The following is a 22,563-nucleotide window of genomic DNA, read 5'->3' as shown; positions in this document are numbered from 1 at the left end:
AGAGCTGCATTCTCACACTTCGCATTGCTGGAGGCCTCCATTAGCAGGGGCCGGCCCAGCGCATTTTTGGATGCGGTCTGCCGAAGGTTACGTCTAATGGATGGAGGGTGAGCAAGAGGTTGCAGATACATGAACTTACGGGCAGCCAATTATCTCAGAACACACTTGGGCAGACAAAATAAGTTTTCCGAGCGGCGCCAGGCAGACTTTGGGCACACCTGAACCCATCCATGTCCGGCTGCGTCCCCATCTGCGGCTGCAGGGACGCTCGGTGCCACCCCGGGGCTGGCAGAGCGTTGCTGGGGTGGGCGCTGGGCGAGAGCCCGGCCCGGTTCGGTTGTTTTCCAGGCAGAAGAAGACAACCCACCCGCCGCACGGCTGCATCCGCGCGAGCTCCGAGGCCGGGCGGGTGGGCGGAGCGGGCGGCCCCGCAGGGTGCGGGGGACACCGATGGACGCGGGGACACGGCGGGGCGGGGCTCGGCGCCTCCTCCTCCTCCTCCCGGCGCGGCTCCGCCCGGTTCGGCTCGGCCTCGGCGGGGGCGGCCAGAGCCGGGCGCTGCGGGCAGTCGGGACGCGCCGCAGCCATGGCCCCGCGCCTGCTGGCCGCGCTGCTGGGTAAGGGCGAGGGCTGCCCGCTGCCACCGGGAGCCGGGGGGATCCCCCAGAGCCCCGCCCGCCTTGGGGTACCCCGGGTTGGGTGACCCTCGTCTCCTCGCCCGCCCTTCGCTCGCGGCCGCTTTGCATCCGCACCGCAAGGAACCGGACGCCGCTGCTCGGACGAATGTGGGGAGCGCTAACACGATTACCTCTGCTCTGCAGACGGGAGTCCGAAGCGCTGAGGATAAGTGGTTTGGCCAAGGTGACTTCGCAGCCGAGTCCGAGAGAGGGCTCTGAAGTCCCGGCTCCGGCCCGCACCAATCGCTGCCGGCGCAGAGCTGCCTCCTGCGAGCGCTGCATCCCGCTTTGCCCCGCTCCGCTGCGCTGCTACCTGCCTGCTAACGGGGATAGCCGTAGGAAAGCAATGCACTGCTTCGGCGCAGCCGCCAGCGCGCCCGCCGACAGGTCATTCTTTTTACGGTTCATTCTGTAAAACAACCGTTTGCATGCGCTTCTCCCCAGCGCGACCCCCGTGCTGCAGGGCCGCCGTAGGGAGCGTGGGCTTGGGGGGCAGCCGAGCCCCCCCCGCTCCCCCTCGGCTGCTCGGAGGACGAAGGAGCCCACAGCCGTCCCCGTGCTGCAGCCACTGGGCTGCTTCCAAGCTTCCCGCATCAGCCCGCACCCAGCGGGGCACTGCGCTGCGTCGCTCGTCCCGGTGCTCCCGAAACCAAAGGCTGCTTTTGCGCTGGGAAAAACTCCCTCGGAAGGTGTGTTTTAGAAGGCATAGTTCTTAAGGTTACTTGAAGTGAGCTGGAGACTCAAAAAGGCGTTTAAGTACTGCGTCCCTGCAAGGGTTTGTCTGCCCCGCTGAACGTGCCCCGGCTCAGTGCTGCTTGCAGAGGGATGTGGAGATGCTGGAGAGCACGTGGGGGTGGAGGTGGCAGTTTGTCCCCCATGCTGCTGGGGGGAGCATCCGTGTGTGGGTGTGGGAGTCCAGGAACGCTGTATTCCCAGGGCTGGCAGCGGGCTCCTGGCTGCACCTGGCTGACCTGCTGCTGAGCGCAGCCCGGAGCTCGAGAGCTCCTCCTTTGTAGCCTCCAGGTGGAGGGGGACCCGTGCCAGGTCACGCTGATTTCTGTGGACAAGGAATGTTTGTCCGGAGTGGCTTTTTCACAGAGGTTGGAGGCGCCCGGTGCCTTTCTGGATGAACCCTATGAGCTCTTTCCATCACGGCAGTGGTTCCCAGACCAGCTTGGCAACGGAGGGCTGCCAGCCGCCCCTTTGGGGAAAGCCTTGCTCTGAGCTACTGCTGCTCTCTTGCACCCCAGGTGCACACTCCTCTGCTTGGGCAGCGGGGCACTGGTGCTGCTCCCCATCCATCTCTTGCAGTGGTGCTGCTTCTGGGGTAAAGCAGCCCCAGGCAGGGGCTGATGTTGGCCCCGAGGGGCACAAAGAGGGGCTCTGGTGGCACCAGGTGCAGCTGCATAGGGCACGCGGTGTCAAGTGGAGCAACAGCTCCCATCGGTGACCTCTCAGTGCGTTTCCTCCAGGCTTTATTTAGTGGCAGCTTATCGCTTCTGCCTTCCTGAGATCACAGGACGACAGGAACAAGATCAGCCTCCATTTACCCTGTGCATGTCATTCAGATTATGTTTATGATGTTATAACCGTGGCAGGTAGGATTAGAAGTGTCACAAGCCAGAAGGAATCGTCTTTCCTGCAAGTAAGTGTCCCCTTGCAGCACCTGCCTCCTCAGGCATCCTGCAGAGCCAGGCATCCCCAAGGCTGGAGGCACAGCCCCAGCTCCCCAGGACACCCTTGGCATACCCAGGGCTGCACAGCTCCCAGCGTTCGAGGGAGCCTCCAGCAGAAGGAGAAACGCTTCTTTGTAAAGTTAAGTAATTTCCCCTGCAGTGCTTCGATGCAGCACTGCAGCAGGGCCCAAAGCCCAGGATGCAGGGCTCTGGGCTTGGCTCGGGCTGCGACGTGCCTGGGGAGCTGTTAGCATGGCATGCGTGGGAGAATAAATCAGCGTGGAGGCGGCTGCAGGGGGTGGAAGCTGAGGGCAGCTCCTCTGAGTTGGGTGCCAGCAGCACTGGGAAGCGGCTGTGGGACCAGCAGTGACCCCATAGCACAGCTGTCAGCACTCAGGGGGAGCTCTGAAGGTGTGGGTGGGTCCTGTTGAGTGCTGGGTTGTGCCATGGCACGTGGATGGAGCCCTGGAGCACGGCATCCCTGTGCCGGGGCCATTCCTTGACAGAGACCCCGGCACCTCCTGCAGCTGGGATGTTCCAGCTCCCCGAAGTGCTTCTCCCTGCCAGCACAAAGGAGAGCAGTGCTGAAGGTCGTCCATTGGCAGCAGCAGCTGTAGGCAGGGCACGCTGTGCTGCTCTGCCAGGACCCGCTGCTCCGCTGCTGGGGTTAAGGGAAGGGCAGGGCAGGCTGGCAGCCATCCAGGGCAATGATGCTAATTGGAGTTTTAGCTCTTTCTTTGAGAACAGAGAGCTTTGCTTTGCTTTCAGAGTGCTTTTGCCTTTTTTTTTTTTTTTTACCTCCTCCCCTTCCCCTTTAAAGCTTAGCTGAAGGCACCGTGGATGACATGCAAATCAGGGCTCCCATTTGCATACTTTATCCGTGGTGATATTATGGATCCCTTTGAATCTGTGCTGTCTCTGGGGGAGCCAGGCAGGGCCTGATGCTGTCCTGTAGTTGAGGGCAGCGCTGTGGCCGTGCCCAAGGGATGAGGGCAGCTGGAGGGGCCCTGTGCTGCTCCCTGGCACTGTATTTCTCCTTGCAGCAACTGCTCCTCACGCTCTCCTCCCACCAGGTCTGTACATCCTCGCCATTGCCTTCGCCCTGGAGGTGTCAGTGGGGAAAACCAACACTGTGATGGCTCTGAATGGCTCCGATGTCCTGCTGCCCTGCACCTTCACCACCTGCATTGGCTTCCAGGACCTGATCTTCACATGGTACTTCAACTCGACGGAGCTGGTGGGTGCACTCCAGGCTTTGCCTGTGTTTTCCTGGCAGCTCCTTTCAGATGCGCTTCTCACTGCCTGCTTTCCTCCTCCCGTGGGATGCACTCCCTCTGAGCAGCTCCAGCTCAGGGAAACGTGGAATGGTGCGAAGAGGGAGCACCTGTGCTTTGGAACAAAGCTGGCCTGGAGTTTCTGCCACCTAAATCTGATTGTTTTTCATAATTCACAAATTGGCTATGCTTTAAACAAAATATAGTTAATTTTCTCCTCCTGTGCTTGCTCTGAAATGCTACAGCTTCGGTATAGATGTGCTTCCCTCCTGCTGTGCACACTGCTCTCCTGCTGGTGAGGAGGAGGATTTGGAGCAGCTCTGTCCTTAGAACCAGGATGGTCCCAGAATGAAGGGACCTTTCCCTGCCCCAGAGCAGTGCAGATCTGTGTGGCCCATCGCAGTGCTGCAGGGTGGTGGCACTGACCCACCGCATCCGTGCTTGGCCGTGCTGCTGCCATCCTGTGCCCGCATGCAGGAGCTGGGCAGAGCAGGAGTGCTGCATCCCACCGACCCCACCGTGCCTCTGCAGATCTACCACGGCAAGATCAAGAGCAAAACCTCTGAGCCCGTCCTCGTGGGACGCAACCCGCGGGTCGAGTTCGTCGGTTCCACCACCGGGAAGGACAACAACATCTCCATTGTCCTGAAGGACGTGGAGCTCAGTGACGCCGGCAGGTACACCTGCCATGTCCTCAACCCCAAGGAGAAGAAGGCGCAGCACAATGCCACCATCTTCCTCACCGTGGTCCATAAGAGTAAGTGGTGCTGGGGGGTGCTGAGCACTGGGCTCACGGTGCCTGGGGTTGTCCTGACTTGAACCCCCTCCACCCCTCCTGCCCGGCAGTGGAGAAGACAGACAACACCGTGACGCTCATCATTGTGGGTGTTGTGGGTGGACTCATCGGCCTCCTCATCCTCTTCATGCTTGTCAAGAGGGTCGTCCTCTTCATCATCAAGAAGACCCAGGATGGGAAGTGAGTGTGGGCACCCCGGGGGGGGCTGCTGGGGGGCGGTGGGGCCGGGTGTCAGCTGTGTGCTCCTCACAGGAAGGAGTGCCTCGTCAGCTCCTCGGGCAACGACAACACAGAGAACGGCCTGGCGGGCTCCAAGGCGGAGCAGAAAGCCCCCCAGAAGGCATGAAGCAGCCCCGTGCCCTGGGGAGGCGAGGTGGGGGCCGGCGGGGAGCCTCTCCCTTTTGTTTCCTTTCCAAACTGCCAACGCTCGAGACATGTTTCTATTACACACGTGCCTGCAACCTGCGCTGCTTCTCGGAAAAGACTTTGGCTGCTGCGGGGACTGGGGGGCTTCAGGTGGATGGGATGGAGCCAACTGCCTTCCCTGCCCTGCGCAGGGGCCAGAGGGGCCGGGGGTGCCGTGCCGTGCCGTGGGTTTGTGCTGGTTCTGCCCGTACTTACATCCCCTCGTCTGAAGGCAGTGATGCTTTCAGGGCTGGCTTTCCAAGGCTTTGCTCATTACGTGGATATTTTTATATTAGACTCCAATGGGAAAGTGGCTGAGTGCATTTCCCTTTCCCCTGAGGAAAGCTGTGGGGGGAGCACAGTTGGATCCTATGAGAGGAGCAGGGCCAGGGCTGCCCCGTCCCGCTGCCCATCCTGCCCCTGGCTGGCGGGGTGGCCCTGGGATGTCACCGTGCCTCAGTTTCCCCATCTGTAAAATGGGGAAAGCAGTGCTGCTCTACCTCACAGGGATTGCTGTGAGGCTTCTTTGGCTCACTCTTTGTAAAGCGCTTCAGGATCTCTGGGTGAGGGGTGTGCAGGAAGCCAGAGCGTCCCCGCAGAGGGTTTTGGCACTGGGGAGACTACGCTGAATTTCACTTTCCCCATCTGTAGCGCAGGGTTCAGCCCTCGGCTGCCCCCCAGGGGCTTTGCACAGCACTCCGAGCTCCCAGGCAGAGGCACACTGCGAATGCCCCGCGTTACCCCTGTCGTGCATGAGAGCTTGGGCTGGAGCCGCCCCGAGACCCCCGGCCCCCCTCACAGAAAGCCTCCAGGGCAGGAAGGGATTTTTTTTACAGAACTGTTTTTAGCTGTCCTATAACCCGTCAGCCTTTTTTAGTCGGTATCTGGACACAGTTCCACCTACCCCAGGATATGCAATGCTGTACTATGCATGGATTATTCCTCTGGCTTGATGGAGGAAGTCAACATAACCCCTGTCTGAAATGCAGTTCTGTCTGTACGCCTACAGATGCAGTGCGGAATGCAGTGCAGGGTGGGGGGAGTTCTGCAGGACCCCTTCTCCTGGGGCCTTCCATGGCTCTGTGGGATGAAGGCACTGCCTGAGGTGTGAGCTGTGACGGACACATATGTACACACATGTATCAACACCTGTAGGAGATACCTGCAATAAACACCAGGTGTGCACCACGTGCTGCGTGATGGCTTCAAACACCTTTTTGCACCGTTAGGGTTTGCCCAGCTTTGCCTTGAGCGAAATAAAGTTTCGGTTTGCCAGGGGTAACTCTCTGGCTTGGACTCCTCCAGGTGCTCATTTGGCCCCTGCTTGCTTTAAGAAGAGCAGGGATGGAAAAGCAGCCCAGCCCAGCACAGTGGGCTGGTTGCGGGACAACCAGCGAGCAGGAGGGACAGACAGAGCCTTCAGAGGCTGTGTGGAAAAAAAAAACACAAATACTTTATTTTAATGGCGATACACTGAAGCACAAACATCATTTATCTCTGTAAAACAGTAATGAGCGAAGAGCAGCGTAGATCCTGACGCAGCAAGATCAGCACAGGGCAATAAATTAATCTTTCTCTGGAAGGGAGCTCCAGCTGGGTGCATTCTGAGGCTGCGGCCGCTGCCTGAGCTGCCCTTTGCCTCCTCGTCCAGGCCCCAGCACGGCACCAGTGTCCTGGCAGGTCTCAGAGCTCCGACTGCAAGGGGAGAGAGGAGAGGAATGGTACAGAGGAGCCACAGCACAGCAGTGACAGTAATGTGCAAAGGGCACTGACCCTGCGGACGGCGTAGATCCAGTCGAGGTACATTCGGACGCTGGTGTAGACACCGGGCGTGCTGGGGGTGCCACAGCCGAAGCCCCAGCTGACGATGCCCACCACCTGCCAGTGCCTATTTGAATACAGCAGCGGCCCTCCGCTGTCCCCCTGCCAAAGATCAACGCTGGCTGTGAGCATCACTCTGGGCACGCGTCCCCTCCGTGGGGCTGTTCTATAGAGCAACCTGCCCAGTTCAAAGAGTGGGCACCCCAGTGTGGTGGGACACCCGATGCTGCCCCTCACCTGGCAGGTGTCCACCCCGCCCTCGGGCAGCCCTGCACACAGCATCTTCTGTGTCACCTTGCCGTGGTACGCCTCCAGGTTGCACCTCTGCACGCTGCTCAGCCTCACCTCCGCCTGCTGCAGGGTCTCTGACAATTTGCCTGCACACAGCAAAAAGTGGCCGCTCAGAGGTGTCCCCAAGCAGCCCCCCAAGCAGCGTGGAGCCCGCGATGTCCTGCTCACCGTTCTGCTGTGTGTAGCCCCAGCCTATCACCCACAGCGGGGTGCCCGGCTCCAGCTCCTCATCGAAGTAGGGCAGGCAGATGGGCTTGGTGCTGTCTGCAGGGCAAGGCACAGTGAGGTGCAGAAGGTGCTGCTAAGCACCCCAAGCACGGCGTGCAGCCAGCACAGCCCAGGCAGTCGGTGCCTCCATCCTTCTGCACCACGTTATGCTGTAACACAGGCTGACCTGCCACGGCCGTGGGAGCCTGGGATTGTGGGTGCAAGGTGCTGGGGTGCACCACGTCTCACCTGAGATACGTAGAGGGACCTGCAGCTTCACCAGCGCTATGTCATTGCTATTGGGAGACGTGGGCATCCGCTCAGCCAGGAAGACCTTCTCCACGGTGAGGGTGGCAGGGCCAGAGAGGACGTGGGAGCCGGCCTTCACGCGCCAGCTGGGGATGATGGGGTTGTTCCTGCACACGGACACATTACTGCTCCCATCCCCTCCCATCCCTCCCATCCACGGCAGGCACAGTGCTCCCCATGCACTACTCAGCGCTGCTAGGGGACGCTTCAGCCCCGGCTCACCTGAAGCAGTGCGCGGCGGTGAGGATCCAGCGGGGGTCGATGATGCTGCCGCCGCAGATGTGCTCCCCGCGGTAACGCAGGCTGACCTGCCATGGCCAGGCCTCGATGGCCGCCGGCCTCCCGCCCAGCACACGCGGCGTCCGCACGCTTTCCCCGCAGCCTTCACCGGGGCAGAGCAGGATGTGAGCTCAGGAAGGGACCGCTGGGATGGAGGCTGCCACGGCCTCACCCCTCTCCACGCCGCTGTGTCACCCCTCGGTGGCACGCTTGGCACACCCCCTTTTGTTCTCTGTTTGCACATTGTCCCCAGGCTTGCCCAAATCTGGTCACCCCCGTGTTTTGCTCTCCAGCCCACCGTGGGGTTTGTTTAATCAGAGTAATTCATCAGCAGAATTGAACCCATCCAGAGCCAGAGCTGTGCGCACGGGGTTGAGCTGGGGGCAGCACGAAGCCCTGGGTGCCGTAAGGCACAGACTTGTCCAAATACTTACTGGAACAAAGGAGTGAAACCACCGATCCAGAAAGGCATTTCCTAGAAGAGGGAGGAGAAGGGCTATGTCCTGCACAGGAGCAGCTCCAGCTCAGCACCAGGAGTGGCTCCCACGGGTGGCACTCACCTGCCTGGCTCAGGCAGCTGCAGGTGGCCGCTGCTCAGCACCAGCTCACGGGGAGGCAGGGGCTGTCCTGCACCTGCATCCACTGCGTAGAAAGTTGGGGTGCTGGAAGAGATGGGCACGGGTCAGGGCATGGCCAGGGGTTGGATATGGGCTGGGACTGAGACTAAGGGGTTGTCCTGCTCTTAAGATTTAGGAGCAGGTCCCAAATGTTCACCCATAGCTCCAATAGAGAGCTGAGATGGAGAGGGAGCAAGAGCTTAGGAAGGGGATGGGACCCTCCAAGAAATAGGAGAAAGGGTGGGGGGACAGAGAAAGAGGTTTGGGAGTTGGGCATAGCAGGGACACAGCACTGGGCTCCTCTGGGGAGCTGCCAGCTCCGTGGGCACAGTGAGTGCTCTGTGTTCTGGGGATGGGCTGAATCCATTAGTGCAGAACTCTGAGTGCTCCATAAGTAAACAACAGCCCACTCAGTGAGGCTTTCAGGGGAGAGTGATAGATTGAAGCAAGAGAGGTGTGGGGAAAGCAGCTACCTGCTGTAGCCCATTTCCTCACAGGCTGCTTTTGCCAGAGCTGCACTGAAGTGGTCAGAACAGATGCAGGACCAGGCTCCAGTGTTCCTGTTCAGCACCTGCAGGATCGATCTGTCCTTGGAAAGGCGAGCTGCAGGGAGGGACAGAGTCACCTTTGCCTTGGGTCACCTTGCTGGGCGGGGGCTTGGCTGCATCGTGGGGCTCCGTGGAGTGTCTGGCACTCACCAGCAGCCTGTGGCCCCTCGGGGACCTCCTGGGGACAGCTGGCCTCGTCCTCACCGTTCAGGCAGTCCGCCTCTCCATTGCAAACCTGCCCGAATGGCACCAGCTTCAGAGGCTGCTTGCAGATGAAGTAGTGGTGGTCCAGGTAAACCTTGACTGGGGAGAAGCAGGGAGCTCAGCTTGGGGCAGGATGGAGGTGGCACAGCCACTCCCAGCCGAGCACTGGGCAGGAGCAGGCACAGAACAGAGCAGGAGCCGCACCCAGGAGCCCAACTGCAGCCAGGCAGGCGAGGACGAGCACGGTCACCAGGATGGGGATGCCAATCCTCTTCCAGGAGCTCTGTGCCTCTGAGGCTTTGCCTCTCGTGCCGGGTTCTGCAACACAGAGCAGGGAGCCTGGCAGTGCCACCCCATCTGGCTGCCCCCATGGCACCCCTGGCCCCGTGGGCATTACCTTCACCGTTCAACCGCTCGGAGGCTGGGTCCTGTAAAGTGGAAGGGAAAAGCAGGCAGTGAGCTGAAAGAGCCAGCAAAGTGCTGCTGGTGCATGCTGGGGTCAGCAGCAGGAAGGCCAGCTTGCCCCATGGTGCTTGCTACACCGAGTCCCAAGCTGACATTGCCCAGGAGGGCAGCCCAGAGAAATGAGAACCACTGTGCTGGCTGGGCACAGAGCCTGCCCTGTGTTCAGCAGGGTTAGCTGGCAAACTGCCCCAGCAGGCTGCTGGAGAGACAGTGAGTGAGAGAACCTGCCTTATCCCAGCGCATCATCACCGGGGCAAGCAGCTGTGGTGTTCCCCAGCACATCACCAATACGGTTCCAGTAATGTATACATGCCATGCAATTATGATCCTAATTCAACAGAGGCTTAAAACTTCAGGTTTTATGAAACAAACGCTTCCAAGCGTTCCATGTCTTGTGCACCAAGAAATGAGTGTGGCTGCTGGGCTGTGCCACTCAGGCATGTCGCAGTGGGTGATGGCCTCTGGCTGGCCCAGAGCAGGGCCTGAAACTCTCTGCTCCAACAGGCGCAGTTGCTGCGCTCTGCAGGGCTGGGGAAAACCAGCCCAGCCCATGGGAACAAGTGCTCTCAGGTGGGCAGGCAGGGCTGTGCTGCTGCTAGGAGACATGGAAACAGTGCTGGGGCAAGCGATGAGCGCAGCACTGATCTTGCCTGAGTCTTTCAGGACTCTGTTCCTCTAGGAGCTCCCCGTAAGAGAGACGTGTGGCTGCAGGAGTCCCACTGTGCTGCAGTGGACTCGTTTCCTGCCCTGCTCACAGCTGCTGCCTGATGCTGGTGCCTTGGAACTGAGCTCCTGGGTGCTGTGGGAGCAGCATGGCTGCGTTTCATCCTAATGCCCTTCAGCCCTGAGAGCATTTCTGCAGCTGGACACCACCACGGCAGGTAAGGGTGGACTTATTGCACCAAGAAAAGGGATATTAAAATGGGAGCTGCCTCAGGGGCTGTCTTTGCAAGGGTGCCTGCTTGCTCTCTAAGCCTAAAAGCAAGAACTTCACTGGTTGAATTCAAAGCCAGAGCTATGCTAGCTCCTGTGTGGAATGCAGGCACACGATTTCCTTGGGAACCCATTGCTACCGTAACTAATTGTGCCCCCATGCCTTATTGTCTGGAAAAACACAAACGCAGCTGTGGCTGGCCTGCCTTCAGTTGCTGCCTGGGCACAGTGCATCCAACAGGCTGTGCTGGGAGCCTGTGCCACAGCTCCTGGAGGTGGGATGCTCCAGTTTAAAATAGCTTCAGCCTGCGCTAAGGGCTGTGTCCCAAGCCCTGCTGCCTCCTTGGCTGCAGGGAATCCAACCCGTGTGCATGCAGCCATCGATCCTGTGCAGGGGCTGAGGTCCCCATCCCAGTGCTGCTGGGGGGTTTTGTTGGGCCATGCATTGCCGCTCAGCTAAAGAAAGCTTTTGGTCTAGGATAGGGACTGCATGCCAGCCTGGGGGTAGGTGGCCACGGCTTTGCTTGCTAAAAACCCCTGCAGCAAACAGCGCTGAGCTGTCGAGGGGAACAGCGAGAGCTCAAGGGAGGGCTGGGGAGCAGAGAACTCACCATGTTCCTCCAGCTCCCGGGGGGGGGGGTCTTCTGCCAGCAGAAACCCAGCGAAAATCCCAGGCACGGGGAGGCCGTGGGCACCCTCTGCCCCACGCCGCTCCCACGGCCCCGCGCTGCTCCCACCACCCTGTGCCGTGCTGCTCTGCCCCGCGCCGCGCTCACACTGGGGCAGAACCGCCCCAGCACTCCCTAAAACCCACAAGAGGAGTTGTGAAACAGGAATTATGATTTGTATTGTAATATAACACCGGTCTATCAGCAGCACCATCACCTGCAGTAATCTCCCCAGGTTCTGCCGCTGGGTGACTCACCTGCGGAGCCACTGTCACAAAATCACTGATCAGGAGCGAGCTGACTGACAGAGCAGGATTTTTTCATGCTCCTCTACAGATGATGAGAAGAAACACAGCCTTCCCGCTCTTCGTCCATCCCTTCCGCATTGTGCTGGGTTGTTTTCAAACAGAGATTCTGGTAGGTGGAGGAGGAAAGAAGAGTTTATACATGAGGTTACAGGGCCAGCGCATGTCCCTGTCCCTGGGGTCACTCGGGAGCGTGCCTGCAGCACCGCACTGTGTGACGCAGGGAGGAAGGGCACAGTGCTGGGAGGTGACATGTGGGGCAACAGCAGTTCAGTGTCCTGAAGATGGGTGCAGCAGAGGAAGGATGCAGCACGTGGCCCCCAAACTCCCTGAGATGGATGGATGCTGGAGGATGGGCATGCCTCCCTGCAAACCACATTGCTCGGTGGGGGTGCCGTGCTGTGCTGGATGGATGTGCTGCTGTTGCTCAGGACAGGGCTGGCAGTGGTGTGGGCAGAGGGGTTCCTGCAGCCCCCCAGTAGCAGGTGCTTGTAAAGGGCAGGATGATGCTCAGCTTTGGGGTGCGGGAGCTTCTCTGGCTTCCTGTAGGCTGGGGTCAGGGAGTGTGCAGCTTGCACAGCTCCTGGCTAGAAAGTCGTGCAGACTCATGCTGGAAGTGGTGGGTGTGCAGGATTTGTGAGCAACTAATTACCTCTCTTCTTGTTGTAATTGAGCTTTCCCAACAGCTGGGGAGAGAGCTGCTGCCAGCTGTGAGCACAGTGCCAGCGGGAGCCCGCAGAGCATCACATCCCTACAGCTCACAGCCAGGGACGTGTCCCCTCCCTGTGCCAGAGCCCTGAGACAAGGACACTGCTCTGGGACAGGCAGCAGCACAACCCTGTAGCCTGACCAGGGATCTTGGCATCCACATGCAGGTAAGGGATGCTGCTTCCACACTCCCTGGCGTTCACTAATTATAAGATACAGCATGATGGAACGAGCTCTCCAGCGCATCCTGAGCCTCCTGTCCACTGCCATGAACCAAACTGTGGCTTAAAATCAAAAGCAGCTCAGGAAGTGGTTGAGGGATGGGGCAGATGCTCTGGACCAAACTTCCCCCCATGTATACCCACAGCCCTATGACCCAACAGGGAGAGCCCTTAAAGTGCTGCCTCCCAGAGCTCCCAGTGCCCAGCGAGTGTTGGTGGGGCAGAGCAGGAGGCGGCACTGAGGGGAGAGGCTCTTCTTCTGTTGAGGTTAAGCAAAGACTTTGAGGAAGCAGCAGAGGTTTGGAGATGTTATGTCACAGCCCCGCACGCCTGCAGGGCTTTGCTTCCTGGAGTGTGGCTGCTTTGCTACCCCAGCCGCCCTTCCCCAAACCTCTGCCATGCGTGGCCCTGGTGTGACGTGGCTCTGTCTGGGGTCAGGCTGGGGACAGGCAGGCAGCATGAGGCTCTGAGTGGCCACCAGCATGCAGGGCTACAGCACTCAGGCTCCCTCTCCCTCCAGCTCTTCCCCTGACTCTCTGCCCTGGTCATCACCTCGTGGTCCTGGTGCTGGGGAACTCACTCCAGAAAAGGATGCTTAGGGCTCAGCTCCTTCCCTGTGCATCTCCCATTGCAGGGCTTCCCCCTGGATGCCCACTTTCTGAGCTGTTAGCTGATGTCCCTGCTTGCTGCTTCCCACCTGCAGCCACAGCAGCTGCATTCCTGGTCCTTCCTGTGAGTGGGCAGCAGTTCCCACATGGCTCTGCAGCTTAGGCTTTGAGAAGGTGGCCAAACACAGATGTTAAGCATGCTGCACTGGAGCTGCCCTGTCCTCCTACCCTTGCAGGCATCCCCAAGCCTTGACTGAGTGGGACCCTGCCAGGAGGAGGGCAGAACTGCTCAGGTATGGTGCTTGGGGCTGCACACCTGTGTGCCTGGGGCTGGGCACACATGTCCCTGGGGCATCCCTATCCCCTTGAGCTCCTGATGCCACGAGCTCAACCTCTGCTGGGTCTGGCTCCTACCTGCAGTAGGAGGGCAGAGCCACCTTCATTGCCCAGCCCTGCAGGGAGGGGAGGTCAGACTGGGGCATGAGGGTGATGTCTGCCAGGGCTCTTTGCTTTCTCCACTGGGAACCAGTCGAGCCAGCAGGTGAGGAGCAGTGTCACCGGGCAAGCAGGGGACATGTGTGACACACTGGGCTCTGGGAGTGGCTCCCAGCCTGGCCAGCCATGAGCAGCTCCTGCGGGAAGGCAGCAAGCACAGGGAGATGGACCTTGAGACCGGTAAGCAGTTGGCACTTTTTCCCCATATTGAATGGTGGTGAAGTCGTTTTATAGCACAAATGGGGTGGTGACCTTCTTTTCTGCTCTCTTTGGGATGGGGCTTGGGTCTGGTTTCTGCTTTGCTGCTGTGTAGGGAGCACCTTCCATAGGCAGAGGGCAGAGGCTGGGAATGCAGCGTGGCAGCCAGCACATCTTGCAGCAGCAGGCACGGGGACAGGGCAGTTTCGGCAGCCAGCTGCTTCAGGGAAGCGATTGCACCACGCTCAGCTCCCAGTGACTCACCAGGCAGCACGCTGCCTGCCCTCATCCTGCGGGGTCCTGAGGCTCTCAGCTCACCTCTGGCCCAGTAGAAGGAGCACGATACCCACGCGCCCCAGCACAGCTGGGAGCCCAGGCTGATCCTGTCTGTCCACGCTACCATCCCAGAGCTGACGGTGCGATGCTCTGCTGCTCCCCGGCCGTTTGTCGTGCGCCATCAGGTACGGCGAGTGCTGCAGGTTGTGGGATGATCTGGGATGTTACACACTGTGTAAACACAGTGACCACAGGGGAAGTGTTCTCACCCCACTGGCATCTGTCTAAATTTAGCTGATGTTAGGTCATCCCTTTCCGCTGGCTCATTCTCGATGCTGCAAGGCGCAGTGCCTGTCTGTGTGCCGGTACCTGCCCTGAGCCCCTGTGCTGTGCCTGCCTGCTCCGAGGGCCCGATGGTCAGGGCACACAGGTCACGAGCACCCTGACCTATTGAGGCTTTTCAGCATCTGCAGCAAGGATAGGGAGAGAATCTGTCAGGGGGTGTAGTGAGAGGACAAGGGGTAATTTTAAACTCAAGAAGGGTCCATTCTGCACAGTTCGGCATGGCTCTGCACGGCTCTACACTGCTCTGCACTTCTTTACACGGCTCTGCATGGCTCTGCGTCGGTCTGCACGGCTCTTGCCCTGACGCCTGCATCCTCTAGAGGGAACTGTGTGCCCGTGCATGGGCTGCTGCAAGCCACCCTCACTCCCAAGGCTGGGCGTGGTGGAGCAGAGGGATGGCACAGCATGGGGGCACGCAGCCCCAGGTTTCCTCCAGGTGATGCTCATAATCACAAGTCTCCCAGAGGCATTCGTCTGCAGAGCCCCTTTTCCCTCTGCTTTGTAGGGCAAGGGCTCATCGGTATGTTTGGGTTCATCTTGGGCATCGGGCTGGCCTTGCTGATCCTGATCATCTCTGGCTACACCGTTTTCCTTTGCTACCAGCAGGGCTGGTGCTGGTGCAGTGAGTATGGGCAGAGCAGGGGACGAGCAGCTGCAGGGCGGGGAGGGGACAAAGGAAGGGTGTGGGGAGCACTAATGGCATTTGCTGGTCCCCAAAATCTGCATGCAGGGTGGCCAGAGGGTGCATAGGGGGAATGCACAGAGACGTCCCGGTGCTCTGGTCATCCAGGGGGTTGTCCTGTCCCTTCCCTGTGCCACCTCACAGAGCTCTACAGGCACTGCAGGGCCCTCTGACAACCTCTCCTTCCCTCCTCCTCCTCCCAGGACCTGACTTCATCTTCAACCTCAACTATGGCTGGTGAGTGAGTCACACGGGTGCCCTCTGCACTGTGCCCCCTAACCCCTGGGCAGTGTGAGGGTCCCTCGCAGATGCCCAGGGGTCCAACAGCCCCCTGACACCCCTGCCTTCCCTGCAGCAGGCTGAGGTCGGTGGCAGTGGAGCTGGCACCTCCGTTCAGCATCAGTGCCTCTGTGAGCCAGGCAGGGAATAGCTACGTGCGCTTCCAGGAGCAGGGGCTGTGAGCAGCAGGGCATGGTCCTGCTCCTTGTGCGTGGGACCCCAGCTTCATGGAGGTCCTGCAGAGCCTGGAGCAGCATGCACTGGCCTTCCCGTGGTGGTGAATGTGCTGCACCCCAAAGCTTTCTGCACGCCAGAGCCTCCTTCCCCTCTTGTAGCTCTGGCTGTGGCTTTACCTGGGGTAGTCCCCCGGATTTTCCTCTGAAAGCAGTGAGGAAGGAGGGGCTGGAATATACATGCTTCCTGTGACCACATGCCACTTGCAGCTTCTTCCTGCTGCCTCTTTCCCCCCACCAGCAACCACAGAGAGAACAGCAAAACTGGCCATGGGGAAATTCCTCTATTCTAGGTTCTCTAAAGAACAACTCCCAGATACGTGGGGTTTCTACCAAATTTGGAGCAGTGCTGCTTCTGGGTTTTGTTTTTTGTTTTCAATTGAGCTTCTCCATTCTCTCTGCTGTGTTTCCTTCTCTGCCCCTTTTGGCCTTGGGCAGGGCTGGATGAAGGCTGCTGCTGGGCATGGGCTCAGCCTCCTTCTCTTGAAGTGCAGGAAGAAGGGCACTGCTTCATCCCAAGCACCCACCCTGCAGAGCAAAGCAACCCTGTGTTCCCCTCTGATCTGATATCCCAGTGCTTGGGATCCCGGTTTGCCCAGCAGACCTTGGGGCAGGAACGTGAGGAATCAGCCCAAAAGTGTGGCAAGGAGCCACAGAAATGGATGGCTGACTGTGCAAGAGGGGAAAACGCTGTAAGGAAATGAGAGCACTTCAGACTTCCCTTAGTCAAGGAACTGCACCAATGTGGAAATTTCTCCAGTCTGTACTGACTGTGCAAGAGAACAGTCCAGAAAATCCCCACTGGGTTTCCTCGAGGCTTTCTGGTAAGGGTCTCAGCAGCCCAGTGCTGGGCTGTTGGGCACAGCAGGACAGGTCCCCATGGGGCTGAGCTGTCTGGGACAGCTCTGTGCCCTGCACGGCTCTGCCCCTCTCTATGGGCTGCCCCCTGCTACCTCCATCCCCTCAGGTTGCCTCACATCGCCGGGTATGGGGCTCTGTGGGTGGGGGATTTGTTGGAAACGCTTTGGAAATGTTGGAGCATCATTGGAAATGCATTCAGGCATCGGTGCTGGGGAGGAAAAAGGTATTTACAGGAGCAGCCCCCCCAGAGCAAGGGGCTGAGATGCAATGCTACGCACTGCGTGGAGAGGGAGGAGATTTTTGCAGAAGGAATGGAAGAGAAACATCTCAGCACGTTGAGCTGTGACTTCAATGAGGAAAATGTGAGCGCCTGTAGTTTCCCAGAGCCAAAGGGGCTGTCCGTGCTCTCCGCTTTCAAAGCCAAAGCGTGTGGTTTTCTGGCAAAGGCATCTGTTTCACTGAAAGGAGAGCCTGCCGAGGAGGGGGGGTGGAACGTGGTGTCCCTCAGGCACAGCTGCAGCCCGCTGGAGCCTCCCACGGTGAGTGGGAACCGGCAGCGCCCGGCACGGCCCCGGGGACGGCCACAGAGCTTGACGTCAGGAGCACAGAAACCTCACGCTTCTTTCTGACGACTCCGTTTTTCAGAGGAAGTCGAACCAAAAGAAAAAAAAAAAAAAAGAGAGAGAGGGGAAAAAGAAAGAAAAAAAGAAAGAAAGCAAAAACCCCCAACCTCAAGGAAAAAGAATACGGAAGAAGAAGGAGGGGGGATTGGGGCACCTGTGGGGCTGCAGCGGTTCCCCTGCAGTGCGCAGAGCGCATCTGAGCCCCAGGGAAGGCACGCTGTTGTTGTCTGCTATGGGGGAATGCCCATATTTGAGAACAGAAAGCACAACCAGGCCTTAGAAGAGGAGAAATGATGAGTGGAGCAAAGAAATAATGCTTCATCCCCTTCTGTATTTACAAATTAAATAGAATAAATAGTATCTGTACATAAAATGGCAAAATGTCGACCATCGTGCTGAGAGCGTGGCGGGCACTGCTGGGCTCCCTGGTGTGGGGCTGCAGGGTCCGTAGGGCTGAAGGAGTCCCTGGCTCTTTCAGAGGGGAGCCAGCAGGGCGGGAGGTTCCTGCAGCAGCACGGAGAAAGCTGACGTGGTGCTGCACTGCACTTTTGGTATCGGTGTTGTGAAAGGTTCGGGTGCCTGCAGGAAGTGGAAGTGAGGAATGGAAACTTGGAAAAGGGAGCCCAAAGCCAGGGCTGTGCTCTGTGCCAAGGAGCTGGTGCACGTCCTTGGTCTTGGTGGTCCAGCACAGCCCATCCCCATGTCCCATTAGTGTCAGCGGGGTGCTGGCTGTGCTGGGCTTGGTGGGAAGCTGCCCCAGCTGTAGCGATGGCAGTGGCTCTGGGGTGAGTCTGCCAAGGCTGTGCTCAGGTCGATGCGCTGACATTCAGGGGTCGGTGGTAGCTTATCCATTGTCTGCTCCAGAGGGGCAGTGGTGAGAGGTAGTGGTGTCAGGGTCACAGGGGGCTCACAGGCGGCTGTCCTTGCTGTCCCTGCTGAGCATGCTCAGCGGGTTGGTTTGCACTGTGAGCCACTCGTCGGAGCTGAGGCTGGAGATGAGGGGTAGCATCCCCATCAGGTCAGTGTCGAAGTTGCCCAGGTCAAGGGGGATCTTCAGAAGCTCAGGGCTGGCCTTGGAGGCCAGGGGAGCCCTACAGGTCAGCATAGGGGACCCCGGGGCAGCAAGGGCTGGAGTGTGGCTGCGCGGACACTCAGGAGAGGACTGCTTCAGGTACCCTTTGGACACCGGCAGTTCCGTGCAGCCCATATCCAGCACAGTGTCAGTGCCAGCTGGGCCCCAAGGGGCTCCTGCACAGGCCCAGAATGTCCCCCCATCAGCTTGCCCCTGCCTCAGCTCCACCATGCCCTTGGATTGCTGCAGGTACCCACGGAACTCCACCTCTTGTGGGCTATCCTGCCCAGTGGTGGGGCAGAAGTCAGGCTCTGCTCCATGTGTAGCTTCCAAGAGGTTTCCAGCAGGGCTCTCCAAGCCCACCCCACTGTCATCGCCAACAGGCAGCTGCTGCTTGTAGCCACGGTTCTCAGAGTGGCTCAGCTCAGAGGAGGAAGATGAAGATGAGGATGAGGAGGAAGAATGCAGGCAGATGCCACTGTCTGTGCTGGTGCAGCTGCTGTCCATGCTCCCTGCTGCCTGCTCCTTGGGCCATGCTGGCAGCAGACTGCTCTTCTCTGCTGGTGGCTGGGCTGTGCCTGTGGTGCTGAGGGCACCGTGGTGCTGGGGCTCCTTCTGGCACAGGAACAGCTGCTGCACTGCATCTGTGCTCCCTGAGGATGAGGTCTCCTGCTCCATCCACAGCGAGCTCTGCTTTATGAAGGACTTCTGGGAGGGACAGAAAAGAGGGGAATGAGCCCTGCTTCATCCCTGCTCGTGGCTTGCCTCTCCCATCCCTTGCAGCAGCCACAAAGGGCACTCTGTGCCCGCTGCCTTACCAGGACAGATGGTGGCCTCATGGGTTTCTTTAGGTACATGCAGACCAGCAGAGCCCCCAGGATGCCCAGAAGGAAGAGGACAATGGCAAAGGAGCTGACAGCGATCGGGATGAGTTCTGCACTTCCTGCAAGAGAGGACGTGCCCAGGTGAGTTTGAAGTGCAGGTCCCATGGCACACATTGCTTGGAAGCCCCACAACAGGCACAGCTCCCCCCAGGGTCCCACAGTGCCCCTTCAGCCCCACTCCATCCTTACTGTCTCTGTGGCCAATGGTGACGCACTGCTCAGCAGTGCGCGTGGCAGGGATGTGCCGGCTGGCCACGTCAGGCTCCACACTGATGCAGTATTCAGTGTTCCAGAAGAGGTTGTGGATGTGGAACTCTGAGGCGGTCTCCCACACTTCGTACTGCAATGAGAGAGCACAGCTGGTACTCGAGAGCTGGGCCCCAAGGTCTGCTCCCTTCTCTTCCTCCATTCCCTGGAGAAAGCCCCCTAGTGCTTATCAGAGCTGTTGGCAGCAGCCAGACCCCAAATCCCTCTGGAGGGAGGGAGATGGAGGACCTGCTACAGTAAGCAGTACAGAGAAATATCTGCAATGTTCTGGCTCTGTTAACTCAGATGGAGGACTGATACTCACCGTCTGGTTGTCCTGCGCCCTCCGGATGTACACCCGGTACCGCCTCGCGTGCTTCTGGATGTCCTCATATTTCACAGTGCGGTTCCCTGCCCGGAGCAGCAGCTGCAGCTTCACATGGATGCTGTTGTCCATCACAGCCAGGCTGTGGCCAGACAGGCGCAGGCTGGCTGCAGAGAGGGGAGATTCAGGAGTATTATGGAGGGTCCATCTGCAGCTCCAAGAGCTTTGGAACAGCTGAGGATGGGAGTGGGTGCTGACCTACCTTCCTGCGGGGAGAAGGCATTGGTCCTTTTCCAGTCAGATGTGTGGTTCCCAAGCACAGCTCGCACCCGGGCATAGTAGCGCAGGGAGGGATCCAGGGTGTAGTAGGTGAGGTCACAGCTGTGCCCACGGATCTTCATGCAATTCGGGATGGCGGTCCAGGGGCTGTCGGTGCCATAGCTGCCAGGAAAGCACCCGGGGTGAGCGCAGTGCTGAGGGGCTGGCTGTCCCTGCTGCACCCCCAGGGCACTGTACTCACATTTTGTGCTCCACGTCATAGCGGACGTCGCTTGGAGCATCACGGCCTGGCTCCCACTGCAGCAGGTGGTGCACCATCTCTGCCACGAAGCGCACATGCGTGGGCTTTAACCGCAGCTCACCTGCAGGATGGAGCCATCAGCTGAGGGCTCCCAAACAGGGCCACCTCACCTGGTCCACGGCCACAGAAACTCTGCTGGCCCCAAAGAGCCACAGGCTCAGTCCTGGCACAGGGATTTCCCCAGAACAATCCCAGGCTCCAGCATTTACTCATTCTGTTTCCCTTCCTTTCTCCTAGAGAGAGAGCCCAGGCAAGAGCACCTCACTTCTTTCCTCCCCCTTTTGTCTGTTCCCTCAAGTGCTGCTGCTTGCTAGCAAGCACTCTGTTTGGATTCAGCCTTCCTGTTTTGTTCATCTACTTGCTGGGGAAAAAAAAATAGACTTTTTCACACCTCCTGCCTGAATTTCGGTATTGTAACCTGGCAGCAAAACACCACTCGATAACATCTGTTGCTCTCTCTGTGTTCGCTCCTCTCACCGCTGCTGTCAGACAGCAAACACTGAGCACCGGAGCTGAGCTGCCACGGTGTGCGCTAACAACCGGGCACCAATAACACGAGGCCTCACAGCCTGAACGCATTGTGGTAAGCAAGGTCTGAGTGCTCAGAAGGATCTGAGTGCTCAAAAGGGTCTGAGTGCTCAGAAGGCTTCGGGTTCACAGATAAGGATGAGAGCAGGTGAGGGGCTGGTGTTCCGAAAGCACTCCGAAGCCACGGGGCCCCACCGCAACAACCCCATGTGCCGCTCCCCCCGAGTGCCTCCCCAACTGCAGTCCCCGGTGCTGTGGGCTCAGGGTGGGGGTGCAGAGGAGCTCCCAGGGCAGGAGCATGGGGCACTTACCATGTGCTGTCTGAGCGAGCAGCAGAGCCACGCACAGGGCCAGGGCAGCGCAGAGAGCCATGTCGGATGTGCATCCTCCGCAGGTGCTGGGCTGGAGAGCCGGGTGCGCGCTGAGACGGGCGGGCTGTGAGCGCTTGTTTTTCCCCCCGGAGGCTGGCTTAGTGACGTCTCGGAGGAGCTAGCGCAGTGGGAGGAAAGTAGCTGTGCTGTGACTTCCACTTTTCTTTGCTGTCCACCCACTCAGCACCGTTCAGCTCTCCGCGCAAGGCTGGGCATTTCCTGCCAGCAGCCCCAGGCGGGAGTGCTGGGGGCTTTTCCAAATAAATGGTACATTGCCAAGAAAGTGAAAATAGGAACATGTCACGTGTCTGCCTCCCTGTTCAATTAGATTTTCAAAGCACAGCTCAGCAGCACCTTGACAACACATCACAGGGGCATCACTGAGCACAGCAGCAGTCCCACAGTACCCCCAGCGCCAATGTCCCACACCAAACAGGTCATGGCCAGTCCCACAGCCCGGGACTGCTGCTCCCTCCCTTCCCTACATCTCCTGGCTCCCATTCCCTGTTTCTGCGGGTGGGTGACCACCCCCTGCCTGCTGTGCTCCTTGCGCACCCCGATGCATAAGGGTGGTCCAGGCAAGAGACAGGGCTCAGCTCTGGAGCGAGCCATGGGCTGTACCCAGGGCTATACTCTGCCTGGTGGTGACACTGGCCTGAGGGCCAAGGCTGAGCTGGCTTTGCTTTCCTTTCTGGCAGGCTGGACTACAGGAGAGCTTGAGGGCTTTCCTGGAGGCTATGCAAACCCGTGTGATGAAGTGTGATTTGTCTTGAGAAGAGGAATTTCCCGATGGGGAGCTGGTGGAAAGGTCACACATAAAAAGTACAAGAGAAACAGAGCATCTGGACACCACAAAGCCTCTGAGCAGTCTTGGTTCACAGAGCACAGGTCCTGGGCATGCTGCAGCACCCAGGGGCACCCAGGTCTAGGCAGGGAGGTGGCAGCAGCCCTGCTCCATGGCTGTGCCCAGCTAGGCTTTGTTTTCCTGGGTAGCAGCTGATGCTCCATCACCCTGCTGTCAGCCCTGAGTCACAGCTGGCAGGGACAGAATTTGGAAATGCTGAGATGAGGTGCAGCCCATCACACACAGCCCATGCTTCATGTAAAGACATGTAAAACAAAAGCAGCGGGACCAGAAATGAGGAAGGAGGGAACCTGCTGGAAAAGACAAACTGCGGTCCGTCATGTGGCTGGTGATTTAGGGGAAAACAAAACAGGCTGAGGAGAAAGGACCGCAGCTGGAGGTTCATTCTGAAAGCCTCAGGAGCAGCGCAGCCACCCCAGCACTGCCAGGTACTGTGTTAGGGACAGCACTGCGGGGTGCAGACCTGGCACATGTGGGTGCTGCTGAGGATGCTCCTCCTGCTGCTGCTCTTCTATCCCCTCCAAAACACTGCTCGGCTGTAGCTGCTCCCCTACCTTCATCTCAAAGCATCTCGGGGAAACCACAGCTGAGCTCTGCACTCACCCTGGGTGCTGCTGCCCACCAGAGCACAGCGATAAAACCAGAGAGAAAAGAGCAGACTTTCAGCCTTTCAACTCTTGCAGTGTTG

The 22,563-nt window shown here is 59.0% G+C and overlaps 3 protein-coding genes across 4 annotated transcripts; 1 reads left to right on the top strand and 2 right to left on the bottom strand.

Annotated features, from left to right (window-relative positions):
* The first annotated feature begins 230 nt into the window (after positions 1-230).
* Positions 231-6,067, top strand: SCN4B (sodium voltage-gated channel beta subunit 4). Of its 2 annotated transcripts, XM_042831948.1 has the most exons (6): positions 231-617; positions 822-861; positions 3,427-3,590; positions 4,159-4,384; positions 4,474-4,603; positions 4,676-6,067. In XM_042831948.1, exons 1-6 carry the CDS (start codon positions 231-233, stop codon positions 4,767-4,769), a joined length of 1,041 nt encoding a protein of 346 aa, XP_042687882.1. In that variant the 3' UTR covers positions 4,770-6,067. The 2 variants fall into 2 exon arrangements, with proteins under 2 accessions (XP_042687882.1, XP_042687883.1); XM_042831949.1 differs by lacking the exon at positions 822-861 and having other exon boundaries at positions 553-617; positions 4,676-6,060.
* A 382-nt stretch (positions 6,068-6,449) lies between these two features.
* TMPRSS4 (transmembrane serine protease 4) lies at positions 6,450-11,384 on the bottom strand. The gene is given in 14 exon segments (XM_042831947.1): positions 6,450-6,523; positions 6,602-6,751; positions 6,887-7,026; positions 7,109-7,204; positions 7,397-7,563; positions 7,679-7,838; positions 8,170-8,210; positions 8,296-8,397; positions 8,826-8,955; positions 9,051-9,203; positions 9,309-9,422; positions 9,502-9,532; positions 11,114-11,140; positions 11,142-11,384. Coding segments are annotated over 14 exon segments (1,566 nt in total). The 3' UTR covers positions 6,450-6,511.
* Positions 11,385-17,117: 5,733 nt separating this feature from the next.
* IL10RA (interleukin 10 receptor subunit alpha) lies at positions 17,118-21,048 on the bottom strand. Its single transcript, XM_042831945.1, has 7 exons — positions 20,951-21,048; positions 20,052-20,172; positions 19,794-19,972; positions 19,532-19,698; positions 19,150-19,300; positions 18,895-19,019; positions 17,118-18,784 (listed from the first exon to the last, which is right to left on the bottom strand). The coding sequence occupies exons 1-7, from the start codon at positions 21,009-21,011 to the stop codon at positions 17,912-17,914; spliced, it is 1,677 nt and encodes a 558-aa protein (XP_042687879.1). The 5' UTR covers positions 21,012-21,048; the 3' UTR covers positions 17,118-17,911.
* Between the last annotated feature and the right edge of the window lie 1,515 nt (positions 21,049-22,563).

The sequence above is a fragment of the Centrocercus urophasianus genome, unplaced genomic scaffold (assembly GCF_019232065.1).
Source record: "Centrocercus urophasianus isolate 14NV4802_14NV808 unplaced genomic scaffold, USGS_Curo_1.0 seq_37, whole genome shotgun sequence".
In the NCBI taxonomy this organism is placed as follows: Eukaryota; Metazoa; Chordata; class Aves; order Galliformes; family Phasianidae; genus Centrocercus; species Centrocercus urophasianus.
The sequence above is the reverse complement of the archived record's forward strand: the minus strand, read 5'-3'. Positions and strand labels throughout refer to the sequence as shown.

What these genes read in the sequence shown, in the direction of transcription:
- SCN4B (XM_042831948.1), top strand. Translation starts at nt 231, where the DNA reads ATGTCCGGCTGCGTCCCCATCTGCGGCTGCAGGGACGCTCGGTGCCAC. An exon ending in GGATAAGTGGTTTGGCCAAG is followed by an intron (nt 862 to 3,426) that starts GTGACTTCGCAG and finishes TCCTCCCACCAG; the next exon opens with GTCTGTACATCCTCGCCATT. An exon ending in ACTTCAACTCGACGGAGCTG is followed by an intron (nt 3,591 to 4,158) that starts GTGGGTGCACTC and finishes GTGCCTCTGCAG; the next exon opens with ATCTACCACGGCAAGATCAA.
- IL10RA (XM_042831945.1), bottom strand. Translation starts at nt 21,011, where the DNA reads ATGGCTCTCTGCGCTGCCCTGGCCCTGTGCGTGGCTCTGCTGCTCGCT. An exon ending in GCTCGCTCAGACAGCACATG is followed by an intron (nt 20,173 to 20,950) that starts GTAAGTGCCCCA and finishes TCCATCCTGCAG; the next exon opens with GTGAGCTGCGGTTAAAGCCC. An exon ending in GGGCGCAGGACAACCAGACG is followed by an intron (nt 19,301 to 19,531) that starts GTGAGTATCAGT and finishes CTCTCATTGCAG; the next exon opens with TACGAAGTGTGGGAGACCGC.